This window comes from Dunckerocampus dactyliophorus, chromosome 18 (assembly GCF_027744805.1).
Source record: "Dunckerocampus dactyliophorus isolate RoL2022-P2 chromosome 18, RoL_Ddac_1.1, whole genome shotgun sequence".
Classification (NCBI taxonomy): Eukaryota; Metazoa; Chordata; class Actinopteri; order Syngnathiformes; family Syngnathidae; genus Dunckerocampus; species Dunckerocampus dactyliophorus.
Window position 1 is genome coordinate 13,472,709 of NC_072836.1, and position 18,816 is coordinate 13,491,524.

The window sequence follows — 18,816 nt, forward strand, 5'->3', positions numbered from 1 at the left end:
TTTTAGTAGATTGCAATATATTGTCATATATTTTTTAATCGTACTTTTCTTAAAAGTAAAGTTAAAATCTCGTCTCGTTGTCGTAGACCCTACCTATCTTGTGTATCGTCTCGTCTCGTAAACTGAGTGTCTTGTGACCCCCTGTAGTAGCCCGTGTTATTATTATGATTATTATTATGATGATTATATCATATTATTATTGTGCCTGTTGTGAGGTGGTGAGTCTGATTGTGTGTGCCACACCAAACATTACAGGAACATTACTGACAACTAGTGACCAGTGCTGGATAGTACACAGCATCACGTAGCCTTTATGCTCGCAAATGCTTAATTTAGGCAAGAAATGTGTAAAATTTGCTCAAATATGCACATTTTTGAGTAATATTAGGCCATAAACATAATATAAATTATTTTTGATCAAACCGCAATAAGAGTGAAGCCGCAAAATTCGAGCTGCAATGTGGCGAGGGTCAACTGTACCGTGGAAACCATAGTGTCAACGACCCTCGGCTGACTACGTCGACATGAGCGGTTGTCGACATAACCAAAACTAGCCACTGCTTGCACATTTACTTGTGACTTTGGCCAGATAGATAAGGACAATGCATGATAATAAAGGATTTTTGAACCTACGGCAGTTTGTTGACATATATGTATATGTTATATTCTTATCTAACAGAGCTGCTGCGGTAATTTCGTTGAATGTCTGGACTAAAATGACAATGAAGCTTTCACACATGTGCAATTTTTTTTTTCCAGTGGCAAACAAACTCAGAAAATTAAAATAAATGGGTGCATGATGATCAATGGTCAATACATATCGACATAAGCAGGCCCTTTTTAGTAATAATACGGTGGACAAGGACATGATGACTTGGTCAACTTAGTACACGGGACCAGCTTAAACAGGTTCGACTGTATTCACTCACATGAGAGTATGCAATCTTTCTAGGAATGGTATTTACCTTCAGTTTTCGAAGCCTCCAACCTCTGCCGTTCAGACATTCCGTCCTCTTCCTTGACCTCCTGTTCTTCCAGAGCTCCCTGCTGTGAATCCTGTGGCTCTCTCCTCGTTTCCTTATCATGTGCAGTCTCACCTCCTCCTACCTCTTCCTCCTCATTCTGTTCTCCCGGTGGATCACTTTCGCTCTCCTCGTCCCCTTCTGCTTTGGTCCGTGAGGGGACAAAGTTCTTCTCCTCGGGAGTGCGATTGTATACAAGCGTTCCCTCTTCCCCGTTAGGCATTGTGGTGGAGCAGGCGAGGGGAGGCAAGGGGCTGAGTGGTGGCTCCTGTGGGGTTGGTGGAGAGAGGGTGGATGGTACTTTGACCATAGCGGAGGCCATGGCAGCAGCCAGAGAGTGGGGAGTGTCATAGAGGGCAGAGATGGCGGACGAGATGCTCTTTTGCAAGTCCTGATTTTTGCTGACTGAGTCTTCCTCATCAGAGGAGAAGGAGGGCAGCACCTCTAAGTTCCCTTTCAACTCCTCATCTAGAGGCTTACAAGGACTCGGACAGCTACCGAGTGCGAGGTCTGCCCCCTCGCTTCCTCTCTCTTCGCTGAAGGTCCCCTGTGGTGGAGTCTGTGGGAGTGGTGGAGTGGGGGTGATGGGCCTGATCCCACCTTTTTGAGAGGAACAGGGGTTCGCGGCTTCTTGTTCACATCCATCATCGCCCAATTCTAGGCCTGACTGTTTCTTTCCCGTCTTCAGGAAGTCCAAAAAACAGGACATGAAGCCAGGTTTGAAGTCAAAAGCCTTCTCATCAACCTGAAAACAGAACAGAACCTGAATCACTTTAAATAGATTTGTAATTTCTGACATGTACATTATAGGGGCAAAGGTCTCGGACTACCATTGGAGCAAGGGTGTCCAAACCTTTTCCACCGAGGGCCGCACAGGAAAATTGGAGGACGGGGGTGCCACTTTGATACATTTTGTACATTAAAAATGCTAAGAGCAATCCAATGTAGATCAATATGTGCTGTGCTATTTGAACAAAACATACAAATCTTGGCTTTGTGTTATAGGTGACAAAGCACCTTAGTGTAACGTGAAAGTAGTGTCTAATAATATATCTCATTAATAATTGATTTTATTTTTCGAACATGGCGAGGGCCAGTTTCACACCACGGATGATATGAAACAGACAGGTGATGACATTATGTTATATTTAGTGCCTCAAATGGTGACAATAAATTCCCGTACCCACATCTTTACCCAAATCTAACCAAAATATAATGTTCTCCCGTGGAAATCAAATTTGTAATTCGTTCATTCATTAATTTTTTTGCTGCTTGTCCTTTACGTCCGTCATGTTTGTAATTTTTGTGTACTGCTTTACTTTAAAAAAAAAATTAATAAAAAACTGCACATTTTGAATTGGCCTTTTGTTGTAGCCAGCCTGAGGCACACCTGTGCAATAATCATGCTGTCTAATCAGCATGTTGATATGCCACGCCTGTGAGGTGGATGGATTATCTCGGCAAAGGAAGAGAAGAAAAGAAGAAAGAAGTGCTCGTTAACACATTTAGACAGATTTGTGAACAATATAGGGGTAGGCAAAACAATTCAAATAACAATGGTGTCGATACCAAGGGCGGTAGTAGCAATATCAGATCGATACTAGTGTGACTGGATCGATATTTCTCACTTCTCTTTGATGTTCATGCAGCCAGGAGTTTCTCAATGATCTATAAACATGTTATTTATGGACAATATACGACAGTATACACCCTGGGTTCGCAAAGTGGGGTCCAAAGGTCCGCAGATTGCCGTAGGGGGTAAGTGAATTACAATCAGAATGGCTTGACTACATTAGTGCTGAACACTGACATTTATGTAATGTGCCCGAACGCCTCATGTGAGCAGCCACAGGAAGTAGTACAGTACAGAAGAAAGGTGACAGCATGATGTTGTTTATTGTTCTGTGTGCGTTAGGTGACTTTTTACGTGGCGCTGTGACTAATTACTGTAGTGTGTTTTCTGTGATGTATGAGCCTGTCATTTGTTTATTGAATGGATGCACTGACTATGGTAGAAAGCCCCCAATTTTGCACGTGTAAGTAAATTTATGCATTCACAAACAATGTGTCTTCTTCCGACGTGGCGGCCGCTTTGCTGGGTGATTCTTGAACACACCATGTGTGACGCAGATTGAGACTTAGGTGTATGACTTTCTCCGACGCTGCACAGAGACGTTTTCTATTCTCCCTTTCGCCTCGTCCTCGTTCACAAATGTTAATGCTGTGCCTAAATGCACAGACGTGAGGTTTAATCATGTTAGCTCTGTGCTGCTGTGCATTTTTGCTTGGTGCATAGTCTCTTGCTATTTTTGCTCATATGTCCATTTGGCTCAGTAATAAGCCTCATATTGAATTAATTCCCTTATTGGTTTCTGTATTTTATGTGCCTTTACGTTCATAATTAGTTATGATTATTAAATTCACGTCTAACATTAGTTGCATTGTAGTGATTAATTCCATGCTGTTGCAGACCAAAGCACAGCAAAAGAGTATAAAGACCACAGGTTGATGTTATAAATGTTTTGACTTGAAGTCGTATGACGTCCCCATCAGCAGTGTAGTCTAATGGGCGCCACACACGGGAGGGAGGCGACATCGCCTCGACTCCATTCATTTTCAATGGAACCTGCGCGATAGGGCGATTATCAGTGTCACCGTCCAGCCAAGCAACACCCGAAATTTGTGCGTGTTAAAGTTTGTGCTTGTGTGTGTCATGCGACGCGATCCCAGAATGTTGAAAAGTGTTCGCTGTCACCCAGACGAGGACAGGATGCTAATTAGTACGCTAGACTTGCCGTGTCAGATTTCCCAGAGCTATTTGACATTTCTAAAAAAAAATATAGAGATATAAAGAAAAAAGCAGCGGCTTGGGAACTCGTTGGAGCCAGGGTAAACATATCTGGTAAATTTACATTAATTTACACGGATAATTATGTAAGTTTATCTTCAATATTAGCAAGATCCGGTACTAGCAGGAGTCCTCGATCAACACGGGCTGCTTTTCCATATACATGAATCACAGGCGACAATGCGCAGGGATACGGCGGAAGACATATATAACGCTGAGCGTTTAGTGAGGTCTGATTTTTTTGAGAACGCATTTTTGTGATGAAAATTACTCTTTTGAACGTACATTGTTTGGAGAAGCCAAACTCTTTACTTAAATGTCCCCAGCAACTAATCGGAACTACGTTCTTCATCACCAAAATCCGACCAGAACTGTTAATGGACTACACTGCTGATGGGGATGTCAGCAGCAGATACAACTTCATGTCAATAAATTCGAACTACCTTTAAGGAGGAAAATAAAGCACTGAGCAAGGATATCAAGGCTCTACGAGAAGATATCAAGGTACTACAAGATGCTGCCTTCCGCACTGCTCTTAAGGAGGTTAAAAACCCTATTGAAGAAAATACAGCATTATGCAATGATATCAAGGTTCTACAGAATGATATCAAGGCACTATTGAAAGAACAATGCTGCCTTGCGCACGACTCTTAAGGATGAGAAAGAGGATAATGAAAATATCTGAGAAAATGAAAAATATAATTGATGAGATGGGTCAGAATGCAGGAATAAACTATGTGGGCTCCGAATTACACCCAGGTCAAAAGACAGGGCAGTCCAAAACAGAGGAGAACCACATGGAATGGATGTTTCTTCAACAAAGCAACAAATTGCCAACCTCCTACAATCAAAATAGGTGGATGTAGATATCGACACCATCGATACTTGCATCCCAAAGTATGGTAGAAACAACACCACGTCAGTCATCATCGGTTTAATTCACCAGGGAACTCAAAACCGCACTGCTGAAACAGGGAAAGAAGCTGAAAGGTACAAACGTCTACATGAATGAGCACCTGACAAAACGCAATGCTGACATCGCCAAGAAAGCACGAGACTTAAGGAAGCAGAGAACGATACAAAGCACCAACGGCAAAATCTACATCAAGCTAAATGGAGGACCAATAGACGCAAGAGTGCTTTTTGTCAAAGATATCAGCGATCTCGATGCATATTAAAGATCATATTACCATGACAACAAGGAAAATGGAGGATACAACCCTACAAAGAAAGAACCGTGCACTTACAAGGCGTACATTCAGTAACATTCGATATAATCGTTGCTCAACAAAAGTACTGGAATTAGGAACCCATGTACCTCCATTCAATGACACTCACAGTACAACACTAAAGACGGCAGGACAGGAAGACCTGGAAGTGGATCCAGGGGAACAACAGGGCAAAAGTGGAGAACCGTTTTGCTTGTTTTGTTACAAAATAATAACAGTAAGAAGAAGAATGATAATAACCGCTTTGATTGTATGGAAGAATAATGTAAATAGTGAATTAGTGCAAGTTGAATACAGGAAGTGAACATATGTACTACTACTACGATGTTCCTACTCCATTTCGGACATGTGGACTTGTAACAAATAAAATTGAAATAAATTCAACCATTACCATTTGTCATCCATACCACAAAGCTTCTTTACATATATTTAATAGAGCATATGTTGACCCATGTTGGATTGATTTGAGTGTGTTTAATGACTTAAAATGTGAACATCGATGTGAATTTCACTTTTCTTCTCACATTAGCAGTAAAGCTAAAGAGACGGCAGGTGGCAGCAAGGATCCTGCAGTGGAAAATACAGTAACCATGGCAACGGCTGCCCTAGTAACAGTGATCTCTTTCCTCTTTTGTCAGTCAGAGAACTGGCTGTCAGTCAGCTAAAACCTGCTTTTTTTTTCCCCCTCTCCCTCCAAACCTATAATAATCAAAAGAATAACGGCTGGAGAATTAAAATAGCTAGATTTCTTTTTTTTTTTTTCCCACGGAAGTACATGTAGCAGCTCTTTCTCAAGTGAAAGCAGTCAGACGAAATACGGAGAACGGATGATGCTGAATAAGATTTGCTCCGAAAGCTTCGGCTTTGTTGATTTTTTTTTTTTTTATAACACAACTTACAGAGCTGCAGAGTTTCTGCATCGTGCCCCAGCCTTCAGGGTTCAACTGATCTTCCATTTCTTTCTTCCATGTTATCTGCATTGAAACAAACCACATCAAAATCACATTCATTATGGTGGGTTAGGTGGGTAAACATATCCCCCATGTTCCATATACTTCATCTGATGAAACTCACAACATTCATCAGCTCCCTTTATGTTAAGAAATATGTCAGGACTGTATTTAACATCACCCACCCTGGTGATCAAATAATGTTAAAATTTGATTGAAATCTGATGTACTCTGACAGTTTAATGACTTGGTTGACAAAAACGCTATTGAGTTATTAAAAGGTGTGCTATATGGTCCTAAAATTACAGACTTGAAGTCCCCCCAGTAGCATAGACGGCAAATCAGCAATATAACCATGGTAACCGAGTCGCCACGATAAGAATATCTGCAAATACATGTTCACAGAACTGTATAGCAGTTGGACTTGCTTTGCAAACAGAAGGCGGTCAGAATATAATATATTCACAGCCAGAATATACTGTACATGTCAGATTTAATATCCATGCCATGTTCACAACACGTGTTGCGTCCATTTTAGGGATGATGCTAAACTGGAGAAGGAAAATTTCTGTAGAAATTGCATGTGAATGCTGAAGAGCTAAAGCTGAAGTGAAGTGCTGTGAGGATAATGTGGACTGTGGAAAAAAGCCTGAATGTTTCAATGCTGGAATGGTTTGAGAAATGTGGGAAAGTGATTCATTTCGATGGGAATTTTTGGGCAAGAAAATGTGGAATGCCTGGAAAACTGTGAATTTTTTGAAGGATGAAAATAAATAGATGGAGTGTTATGAATGGTTTGAATCGGGTGAGAAATGTGAAAGTAGTTCAAATTCTTAAGATCAAAGGGCATTTGTCTTCTGAAAATGCGGAATTTGGAGAAAACTTTTTAGAATGTGGAAAATAGATAGCTTCAATGTTTTGATTGAGCTGAAGGTTTGGCTGTTGCACTGGTTTGGGAAATGTGGAACTTTTGTCCAAAATGATTCATTCATTTAATAGAAATTTTGTCACGGAAAATGTGAAATTATGAAAAATATGAGAGAGAATTCTTTGCGTTGTGTTGGGAGATATACCGTATGTCCTGATTGACCTGAACATCTGATGTCGGAATAGTTTCAGTCGATTTAGAAACGTGGACGGAATAGCATGTCCAACTACAGGGCAGAATAAGAATGCAGTCTTCCCTCATTTACTGCGGTTATTTGGTTCCAGACCCCGACCGCGATAAGTGAATTTCCGAGAAGTAGGATTCAATATTAATAAATAGAATATTTTCATAGTTAGAGCACAGAAAACTTGTTTTATTAGAGCCCTGTAGACATGAAATAACACCCCTATAGTCACCTTTACACTCCTATTAATCTTTGTTTAAATCACATTGCACAACTGTCAAGCACAGTCTACAGGATCACTGCAGGGACACAAGAGACGGTATAGCATGCTACCGAGCAAAATAGTTAGCCTCCAATTTATTCATTCTAAAATTAAGAAAGGGTTTCAAATGGAGTGGGGAAGAAGGACAAAGTAAGAAGCCAAAAACGCACCACTTTCACATGGAATGGGAGAACTTTTTTTCACTATGTCATGTCGGACATGCCAAGCAAGGCTTACTGCATGCAGTGTTGAGGTAATGTAATGTCTCATCAATGGAACATTATTGACGCTTAGTGACCAGAATGCCACATATGACTTGTCTTTCAATATTTATGACTAATAATAGGCCATCGTCAACCACGAAACAGCAATCATTTATGAATTAATACATTTTTGGGTGTCACTTTCTAATAAGGTACTCAAATATACAGCAGTTACTGAGGAACTAATGAAGAACTGATGAGGAACTAATGACTATGGCACATATACTGTATTTTGAGTAGTTACCGAAGAACTAATGAGGAACTAATGTGTAGAGTAGTTACTGAGGAACTATTGAAGAACTAATGACTATGGCAAATATATTAGGAGTAGTTACTGAAGAACTAATAAGGAACTAATGAGTAGAGTAGTTACTGAGGAACGAATGAAGAACTAATGAGGAACTAATGACTATGGCACATATATTTCGAGTAGTTACTGAAGAACTAATAAGGAATAAGTTACTGAGGAACTAAGGCACATACATTTAGAGTAGTCACTGAGGAACTAATGAAGAACTAATGAGGAACTAATGACTATGGCACATATATTTAGAGTAGTTACTGAAGAACTAATGAGGAACTAATGACTATGGCACATATATTTAGAGTAGTTACTGAAGAACTAATGAGGAACTAATGTGTAGAGTACTTACTGAGGAACTAATGAAGAACTAATGACTATGGCACATATATTTGGAGTAGTTGCTGAAGAACTAATAAGGAACTGAGTAGAGTAGTTACTGAGGAACGAATGAAGAACTAATGAGGAACTATGGCACATATATTTTGAGTAGTTACTGAAGAACTAATAAGGAACTAATGAATAGAGTAGTTACTGAGGAACTAAGGCACATACATTTAGAGTAGTCACTGAGGAACTAATGAAGAACTAATGAGGAACTAATGACTATGGCACATATATTTAGAGTAGTTACTGAAGAACTAATAAGGAACTAATGAGTAGAGTAGTTACTGAGGAACTAATGAGTAGTGGTTAGGTATAGTCGTTCCTCATTAACTACTGTAATTTTGTATTACCAATTTTTGAAAAAGCAATAACTGTAATGACTACAGACAACAGTTTTTGTAGAAATTACGCGTGAATGATGAAGCTCAATTGAAATTCTGTGCGGAAAATGTGAAATTGCAGGAAAAGTGGGAATTTGGGGGCTTCAAAATGTGAAATTCCAGGAAAAACAGCAATTTTTGGAATGTGGACAGCGTAGCACGTCCAACAAAGGGACAGAATAAGAATAATAACCTGAGAAGACATTTTTTGCATAAATTACGTGTGAATGCTGAAGAGCTGAAGCTCAACTGAAATGCTTTACGGAAAATGTGAAAGTACAAGAAAAGCGGGAATTTGAGGGCTAGCTGGAAAATTTGAAATTTTTTTTGGAATGTCAAAAATAGGTAATGAGATCGCTTGAACGGTTGGAATGGTTTGAATGTGTGAAGAAATTGGGAATTGTTTATATGGAAAAAGGAAATTTGGGACGTGGGAAATTATTAGTTTGAATTTCCTGATGGAGTTAAATGTTTTCATGTTGGTATAATTTGAATCGGTGGAACTTAGTTGTTGTCCAACCGTTTTTAATGCAAACGTTGTCGCGGAAAATGTAGGAATTTTTTTGGAACGTGTGAAGTATCACAGCTGATAAATATCCTGACAAAGTGAATTCCATTGAAACACAATAGTGTGATTCATGATTTTTGGAGATTTGTAATCGTTTTTGGGGGGGTTTTTTTAGATCTCAAGTCTTTATTCAATCATTGTTCCGCCAGACATTCCTTCTCCAGACCCATTTATTTGTCATTTAGCTGCTCCCACTGAAAAAGCTGCTGCACTCGCCCTCAAGCTGTTGTGTATAATTTGACAGGGAAGATGAGAAAATGCTCAGCTTTGGTCACACATCGCACAGTGCCAACCCATTCAAATCTGCACAGGCAAATGAGCATTGAAATCATATTCTCTTGGGGTTATTCACATTTTCACTTGGTATTGAATTGACTACAAATGGGCGTCTTTTTCAAAACAAAGGTATCTCCAGCAGTTATTAAAAAAGAAAACAGTTAGCCATTAAACTGCAATTCTAACAAATATAATTATCTTTGCAGTAGCTCTTTACCTCTCCAGGATTCTCATGGTGCATCTTGTCCGGTGTTTGGTTTAGCTCATTTCTACTCATGTCCATGTTGGTACTGGGTCCAGGACTGGGGCCCAGAGATGGCGCTGAACCGACTGATCCATCAGACAGAACGTGATCAGTGCTGGACAGTGAATCGGTCCGCAGCAAGGATTGTGATGGTGGCATGGCAGAACCAGGCAGTGTGATCTAAAGGATAAGTTGATTTTGATCATTTACAGGGCTTTCAACATAAAAACAGCTGTTAAATTTATTCAAGATTCAAGAGTTTTATTGTCATATGCACAGTAAAACAGGTAGTTATACTATGCAATGAAATTCTTGTTCTGGTCATTCTCCCCAAAAAAAAAAAGAAAGAAAACACAAGAAAATGAATAAATGAACAAAAGAAACATTACTTCCTTTAAATGAATTATCCAAGGTACCTGAAACACATCACCACTCAAAACCTTTATCATCTTAACACCACTTTGGCCAACATGTATACTTAAATACATAGTTACCCAAATATCTTATACAGTCTTCCCTCGCTACATGGCGGGTCGAACATGTCGCCCTCACTCTATTGCGGTTTTTCAAAAATGAAGTAATTAATAAATGATCACTGCTTCATGCTTGAATGTGGTCTATTTTTTTTAAATGCATATTTAAGCAAATTGCACATATTCATAGCCTAAATTAAGCATTTTCAAGCATAAAAATGGCTAAATGAACAAAAATACAAATATATGGCATTCAAAAGACACGATATGAAGTGTAATATAGTATCTGTGACTTGTGTGCGCCTTTAAGAAGCAGGGCCTGGGAAGTGACGTGTGTGAAGTCAGCTAGCTCGAGTTGACTGTTAGCTTTGTGCTAGCAGCAGGTTAGCAGTGCAGAGAATGTTCACTGTATGTGTTCTCTGCTTGTTAATAAAGTGCATCGTGTGTCTCTCTTTAACCATAAACAGCGGCAGGAGAGTAGTATTCTACACACTACATTCTCAGTGTCGGTAACATTACTTTGATGAGACAATAGCCACCAGCAATTACATTGTCAATGCTAACATGTGAGTCTAGCTTATCTTATTTATGTCTGAGATGGCCTATTTTCTATTATTACGTCTACTGTTTTGGGTAAGAAAAGTGTAAAGGTGACTTATAGGGGTATTACTTCATGTCAACAGGGCTCTAATAATGGTAAAAACCGTATTTAGAAAGTCATAAACAGGTTTTCTATCCTCTGACAATGGATTGCCATAGCGTCAAGTGCAGAAACATGTGGACTGACAATAAGGAAACAAAGCTTGTTCAAAATGGCCTTGAAGTTTGATGTAACACTAGGATATCTTGGAGGGAGGCCAACATGTTAGATTTTGAAAACTCTTACTGTATAATATGCATGTCGGATAAAGAGCAATTGTCCAATCTATTTCACTTTACCTTGATGGGGCTGTCTGGATCATGTTGCAGCTGTTGGGCTGGTTGATGCAGATGTTGGTAATTCGGTTGCTGTTGCTGATGATGCAGTTGGTGGTGAGAGGAGGTCACATGATGGTGCAAGAGATTCTCTTGTTGCTGTTGCGATATATGGTGGTGGTCTATCAGTTGTCTGTGATGTTCATGTGGCTGCTGTTGGAGTAGCTGCGGTTGGTTGAAGTGTTGTTGTGGATGCTGCTGATATAGGTTAGGTGCTTTGTTCATAGCATGATGCATTTCCGTGAGGCCTTCCTCCCTCTTACCACGACCTCTACCCCTACCACGGCCCCTCCTACTTTCTCCAGCTCCCGTCAGCCCCCGGCAATATGGGGGCTCTGGAAGAGGGCGTATACGTGGTCTACCTCGAGGGCGAGGAGGGCCTTCACGTTTTGGTTTTGTTGGTTTCCTCCCTCTTTTCTTTGGGCCATCCTGATGGAGAAGTGGTTGAGAATGTCCAATGGAAGAGTAGCTAGATGGGTGGCAGAAGTCCATGTCACCCATCAATGGACTGAGCCCACTGACTGCTGATGACCCACCAGCCTTCCTACAGCTAGAAACCAAGTCGGGGAGCAGGTCAGGAAGGCGTCGACTGTTTAGACGTATATCTGCTGGAGCGTCAGCTTTATCCTCATCATCTTCAAATTCATACTCTTGCACATAGTTTTTCTTGGTCATAGGCTGTGGTTCACGCCGCTGTTTGAGCAGGTAAAATGAGCTGGTCTTCAGCAGTTTCTTGGGTCGGGAGGAACAAAAGATAGCTGAAGTCATACCGGTATTGTTTCCTCCACCAACTCCCACAGATCCTGTCATCTTGTTGACTGAGTCACCCCCTTGAACTGCTGAATTCAGTCCCATAGTAGAGGTTTGGGACTGTATGAGACCAAGCTGATCAGTGTTTACAGTTGAGGGTAGCTGATGAGTTTTCATCGAATCAAGATCTAAATGCAGATTTGCACTTGCTGTTCCAGAAAGGTTGTGACAATATTGTCCATAGCCTTGATCTCCATGATGACCAACCATACCATAGCGTTCTCCAGCACCTCCTGTTTTAAGGATATCCATGCCATCTTGTGCCCGAGCTTGTGTAACGCTGTCTTGGGCAGGCTGTCCAGCCACAGAAACCCCTGCACAACTCGACTTGTAATTTGCTGAGCAAAACATATCCTCCATTCCTGGAAAGAAAGACCGATCTTCATCATTTAACAGAGAGTCTGAAAAGCAGATTGATGTTAAAGATGTAAACTGCTCCTGTTGCTGACTTTGATTCTGTCTCGGTTCACCACCTGGGCTTACAGTGTCAAACTGGTGTGGCTTGAGTCTGTGAGTGTGGGACAGATGGTTCTCTGTCTCCCTTGGTTGGGACTGTTGTTGGGGAGTTCCCATATTTCCTGGCATCCGATGAGACTGTGGGTGAGTTAACTGGGAGTGGGAAAGTTGATGCTGACTGTGTGCTTGCTGTTGATGGTGGGCGTGAGTCTGGGATTGGTTGAGGTGGTTCATGTGTGAGGTGGTGGGTAAGCCTAAATCTGGTTCCGAGAGAAAGCTTTGAAGCTCTGGGGCTGTTGGTTGGCGATGGTGATGGGATGACAGACTGAGCTGCTGCCTATGTCTTTCTCCGACAATAGCATCTCCTCCTGTAATAGCACCGGTCCTTATGCTGGTTCTATCTAGAGATCCTCCACTGTCACTGTTTCTTGGCTGTGAAAGAGACTGGTCCAACATACCTAGTGGGGACACCGAGTTCTGCCTGAGTTGACTTTGATCTGTTGGCGCGACTAGGCTATACCGTGTATCCAAACTCTGATTCTGTAGCTGGAGTTGCAGCTGGGACGACTGCGAATCTACCCCTGTGGGCACTGCTCCTCTAGCGGATTCCATGATGCCATGTTGACTCAAGGGATGCTGTTGTGGGGCTCGCTGGGGCTCCATTTTAGTCTGTGAGTTATGGGACATGGCAGACTGCAGCATGTGAGTTTGCTGAGGGCAGTTTGGTGGTGAATTCATCATTGGGTGCGAAACTTGGTTTTGTCTAGCTTGCTGCGCATCTGGTGTATTGCACATGTAGGAACTATCTGGTCTATCTGAAGGCTCCATGTGATGAGGATGCGGTTGATGAGAGTGGTTTTGCTGAGAACGATGGGCGGGTTGTGTGTGCTGAGAAAGGTGAGACTGCTGACGTTGTTGAGAATGGGGTGACACATGTGGGATAGGGTGGGAATGTGGGTGCTGTACGAAGGGATCCCCTCTTCCATAATGGCCCACAGAACCCAGAGAGTCATGTTCTGATTGTTGACACTGCATAGTATGGGAGAGAGAAACAGAGTCAGCGACTCTTTCTGCACCTTCAGAAGTAGGCTTTGATATTTTCAACTCTGAATTGGTGTGCTGTTGCTTTGTCTGTGATATTTCCAACTGACTATTCAAACTACTGGTTCCATCAGTAATTGATGCTCCAGGGCCTGAAACGCTAGTAGTGCTGTTTGTACGAATTACACTGTGAAGGTGAAAACGTTCCTCTGAGATCTTATTTATGTCATAAGTCAGTCCCTTGGTATCCGTATCCCCAGTCAGTGCGAGCTGTTGTGGTATTTGCTGCGGTGGTGGGTGATTCCGGGCCGAATGAGAAGTTGAACTCTGTGTGTGTAGTAATTGTTGGATGAGGAAATCATCTTCTTCTTCCTCTTCTTGGGAGCGCTCAACCCCAAGGATGTTGGTCTGTGTTTTTGGTTTAGGTGGGGTTGAGTGGTACGACTGCTGGTTCTGTGCTTGTTGAGGTTCAGTGAAACCTTGTGAAGATGCCATAAAATTGGGTGAAAGCATGGGGGGCAAGTATTTGCTGGCCCCTGAGCCTCCAGGAGATTGTGCAGGTCGAGCAGAAGCAGGAGAGTGCAACCCAGGATGGGTGATAGCAGAATTGTTAGTAGGTGAGGGACTAGACTCATTCAAGTGGTATGAACTGCTGCCTCCACTACCAACACTGGCAACCCCACTTCCTGAACCTGCAGATCCAAGTCCAGTATCAAATGTGGCAACTCCTGAAGCCCCGCTTCCTGTTGATCCTGCATTGCTGCCATACCCCAAAGAAGGACTGTCTGTTCTTCTCAGAGAGGTTGAGCTAAAGTTTGAGTCCCCAAAGACTATCTCTGCTGAAAATGAGCGTCCATCTGAGCTTAATTCAGTGAAAGCTTTCCCTCCATTTCTCGCTGCTCCGGAGCTCATGTCATGTGTATTTGGTGAACTAAAGGCTCCATAAGACTGAGTCATGTGAGTGGTTGCTGGCTGGTTGGGAGAGTAGGACTGGCCTTGTTGCTGTTGGGGGTTCTGGCCTTGTAGGCCTGTGCTGGATTTGGCTGTGGGTGGAGAACTATATGTGGAGAGACAAGTTTTGGATGTTGGCTGGGTGGATGACACCACTGGTAAAGGAGGTGGTGCTGGTGGAGGTGGGGGCTGCTGACGAGAGGGAGCACACAAAGAGTCACTGCGAACCTTGGGGTTTGATGAGGATGAAGAGGAGGTGGATGAGGCCAGTGGTGGTGGAGTGTGTGGGGCTCGGGAAGAGGATGATGCTGAGTTTGATGAAGAGTAGCCACTAGTGGAGCTCTTGGTTTCCTTACTACCAGATGAGGTGGAGGCCAAGCTGGAGGAAGAAGAAGTGTACGATGTTTGAATAATAGGTTGGTATGTTTGCGATTCGGACTGCTGTGAGGGTTTGGGGTCTGAGGGTGGGCTCTGTTCCCCCAAAGGACTACATGACACACCAGCATGCCGGTGTTGACTTGGTATTTGCTGATAGCCCACTGACCCACCGCATCTGATATATTGCTGTATTGGCGCTGCTGTGGACTGGGCTTGGGATGAACGTTGATAATGCTTGATAACACTGTCCTGTCTGGGACCTGCCCTGTCATGAGGAGGCAATGGCTGAGGGGGAGTTGTGGGTATCAGGGCTGGCTTGGAGGAGAACATAGAGGCATTATAGAGCTGGGAGGACTGGTTGTGGAGTTGGGAGGACAGCAGGTTAAACTGGGGAGGTGGCAGGTGGCAACTGGAGGAGGTGGATGGGGCATGGTTTTGAGGAGGTGCTGGTAGCTCCTGGGAGCTCCGGTATGCGGCACTCTGGGAAGATAGCAGGCGATCAAATCCCAAGCTGGACTGGGAGGGTGGTTTAATGTGCAGCAGGGGATCATGGGGGGACAACAAACCATTGGAAGATGGACTAAAGGTGGATGTGTCCTGGAGGGATAGTGAAGGAGTGAAAGAGCGTCCAGAGAAGGAACCAGGATGCTGGTATGCAGAAAGGGCTGAGGAGGAAGGGAAGGAGCTGGAACCCGGAATAGCCCCTGAAATAAAGAGCTCCGTTGGGGCCGGTGTATGCATTGCTACAGGACACAGATCAACATTAAATGGATAGTGTTACCTCCATTTAAAACATAAGTGCATGCATTGTAACAGGACACAATATGAATCACAGCTCAGATTCAACAAGTTAAGAATTGTAAACAATGTACATTTTCATTATTTTTAGATCAATTTATTATTTGTATTCTAGTATTTCAATACTACAGTGGAACCTGTTCAAGTCAACCTTGTTTATGTTGACAAGCCATCTATGTCAGCCAATCAAGCTTTTGTCGACATAAAATTTGATAATCAAAGGGATAATTTAAATGAAAAGTCAGTTTATGTCGACATGCGTTTTAGCATAGTTAACTTAATCATAATCACTTGCGTGTTTTTGGAAAAGCAGATTCATTACCGTAATTTCCGGTGTATAAGCCACTACTGTTTTCTTAAACTTTCATCCCTGCGGCTTTGGTGCGACTAATTTATGGCTAAGTTCTAATCACGTGACATCACCTTTACTTCAGAAGTACTACTAATTGTTTAAATACTGCGCCGCTCGCCAGTCAGTGAGGAAACCGTAGCTCTTTCTTTGGCAGGAGCCAATCACGAGCTATCAGTGAACTCACAACGAGCTTGTCAACCCACTGGAAATTGCAGGAGGTCGTTACTCAATATTAGTCTGACTCACGATGTCATTGTGCAAAAAAAACGATAAATTCATCACACAGCAACTTAACACTCAAAACATAGCTCGGAAATATATAACACAAGTACCAGTATGAGTTTAAAATGTAAAAAAACGTAACTTTTTCCCATAATGTATTTTGTCCAAGCAAAGCATTTCATTGGTACCTATCGGGGCACTGCAATGATGTCATCCTCCCTCTGGGCTCCTCTGACTCTGGCAGTATTGCAGCGCCTCGGCATCCATCCATCCATTTTCTATGCTGCTTGTCCTCCAATTAAATGCTTTGCTCGGACGAAATGCATCATGGAAAAACGTTAAAATTGTTGTTTTTTTATTTTAAACTCGTGTTGTAGTTTATATTTCCTAGCTACCTTTTGAGTGTTAAGTTGCTGTGTGATGAGTTTAGCGCTCTTTGTAAGATGACACCGTGAGTCAGACTGTTATATTGCGTAATTACCTCCTGCAATTTCCAATCGGTTGACGAGCTGCCTGGTCCTCACGGACTTGTGCACAGCACAATTTGCCATTTTATGATGTGGACATGTGCTGTTTATGATCCGGTGCGTCTTATACATCGGAAATTACAGTAGTTATGTCAAATCAATACAAACAAACAATGAAGTGGGAGGGGCAGCAGGTTTAAAAATTCTTTATCACTTATTCTCCTTATGTTTCCGGCAAAATCCACAAGTGAATGTGCAAAAAAATGCCTATTTTCAGCTATGTCGGCACGCGCTTATGTTGACGTGAGTCAGCCAATCTGAGGGATGTGGACTTAAACAGGTTCCACTGTGGCTGTTGTGTTTGTATAAAACTAGGATTCGTCTAAGTTGACACTTACCAGTCTGCCAAGAGGGAGTGCGGAACTGTGTGAGGAGGGAAGAAGCAGAGGGTGGGGGCTGAGGACCCCGGGAATCCAAAGCAGAAATCAGGTTCATGACGGATGGATCAGGACCTGAGGGGCCCGAGTGGTGGAGGCTGGCATCAAACAGCCCTGAGAGGCCTGGCAACAAACCCCATTCATCATGTTTTACATAGAGTATACATTCATTTATTGTTATTTCATAAAAAACACAGCGTCTGTCCCATCCTGGATGCATTTAGTTAATAAATCTTTGCTAAGCGTGTTCGAAATTAAACTTAACTATCATTATTATTTGACGTTTCATTCTAAACAATGCTACCATGTGCCATGTGTCAAATGATGAGGGCGTGTGTCTGTTCCATACCAGAAGGTACATGCACACCTCATTCCAAGGCACTCACACTGAACACCAGCATTGGGTCCTTTTTTTACTTTTTATTTCTAAAAAGATCTCCTTTTCCTTACCAAGTGTGGGTGCGCCCCAAGACCCACCGTGCCTGGAGCTTCCCGGGTGGTGGTTGGTTGCATAGCCCTGGAGTGGGTGAGAGGTGCCGTAGGCTTGCCGGTGGAGCAGCTCTGAGTCGGGATGGGACAACCTGGCACTCCCGTACATGAGGCTAAGGACACAGAATTATCATGAAGTTACACTCTTTGATTGTGGTTCGGTTATCCAGTGGATTCATTTGAGTTGTCTGCATATCTGGTAACATTGATTGTGGCTTTATGGTGTCGTTCTGACACCATCATGCCCGAGCAAATATAAGAAAACTGTCCACAAGGGCCAGTAATGCCAACACTGATAGCACTGATACCATTACTTTTTACTTGAACATTTTTGAGATCATTGAATGATTTTGTAATTTGACCTTTAATTGGTTGCTCGTTATTATAATGAGAATACAGACACAGGACAACAAACTTATTTGCGAATAATGTGCTGTAATTTCCCGTGTATAAGCCACTCCATTTTTCTTCAACTTTGAACCCTGTGTCTTATACAACGGTGTAGCTAATTGATGGCTAAATTCAAAATCCGTGACATCTCCTTTACTTCAGAACTACTATTAATTGTTTAAATACTGTGCTGCTCGCGAGTCAGTGAGGAAACAGGAGCTCTTTCTTTGTCAGGAGCCAATCACGAGCTATCTGTGGGTGAGTGCGCTCACCACAAGCTTGTCAACCCAATGAAAATCGCAGGTCGTCATTTTTTGTTACAGTACAACATATCAGTCTGACTCATGGTGTCTTTCAAGGAACACTTTACTAACAGCACTAAATTCATCACACAGCAACTTGACACTCAAAAGATGTGCCTGACAAATATGCAAATATGTTAACCTAGCATGCATATTTTTGGAATGTGGGAGGAAGCCGGAGTACCCGGAGAGAACCCACACACGGGGAGAACATGCAGACTCCACAGGGAAATGTTCCACCAGAGATACAAACCCCTGACTGTGAGGCCAACATGCTACCTGCTAGGTCACCTTGTGACCAACTAAACAGCAGCAATTCACACATGCAACAAAGTATCATCTGATCTGCAAAGGAGCAGCAGCCATGACAGTAATCTGTTGGGTTTTTGGTTTGTTTTTTTACTCAAACGTCTGCAGGCTCTGCTTTGCAACT

General features: G+C 42.4%; 1 protein-coding gene across 2 annotated transcripts in view; it reads right to left on the minus strand.

Annotated features, from left to right (window-relative positions):
- The window catches only part of prr12b (proline rich 12b), a 40,088-nt gene that overhangs the window by 16,939 nt on the left and 4,333 nt on the right, over positions 1-18,816 (minus strand). The window contains exons 2-7 of one of the 2 annotated variants that reach the window (XM_054759089.1): positions 17,653-17,804; positions 17,164-17,325; positions 11,255-15,630; positions 9,816-10,022; positions 5,999-6,073; positions 966-1,767 (exon numbers count right to left, since the gene is read on the minus strand). In XM_054759089.1, the coding sequence (XP_054615064.1) occupies positions 966-1,767; positions 5,999-6,073; positions 9,816-10,022; positions 11,255-15,630; positions 17,164-17,325; positions 17,653-17,804 (5,774 nt within the window). Of the gene's footprint in view, positions 1-965; positions 1,768-5,998; positions 6,074-9,815; positions 10,023-11,254; positions 15,670-17,163; positions 17,326-17,652; positions 17,805-18,816 lie in introns of both variants that reach the window. The other variant, XM_054759088.1, reaches the window with a different exon arrangement.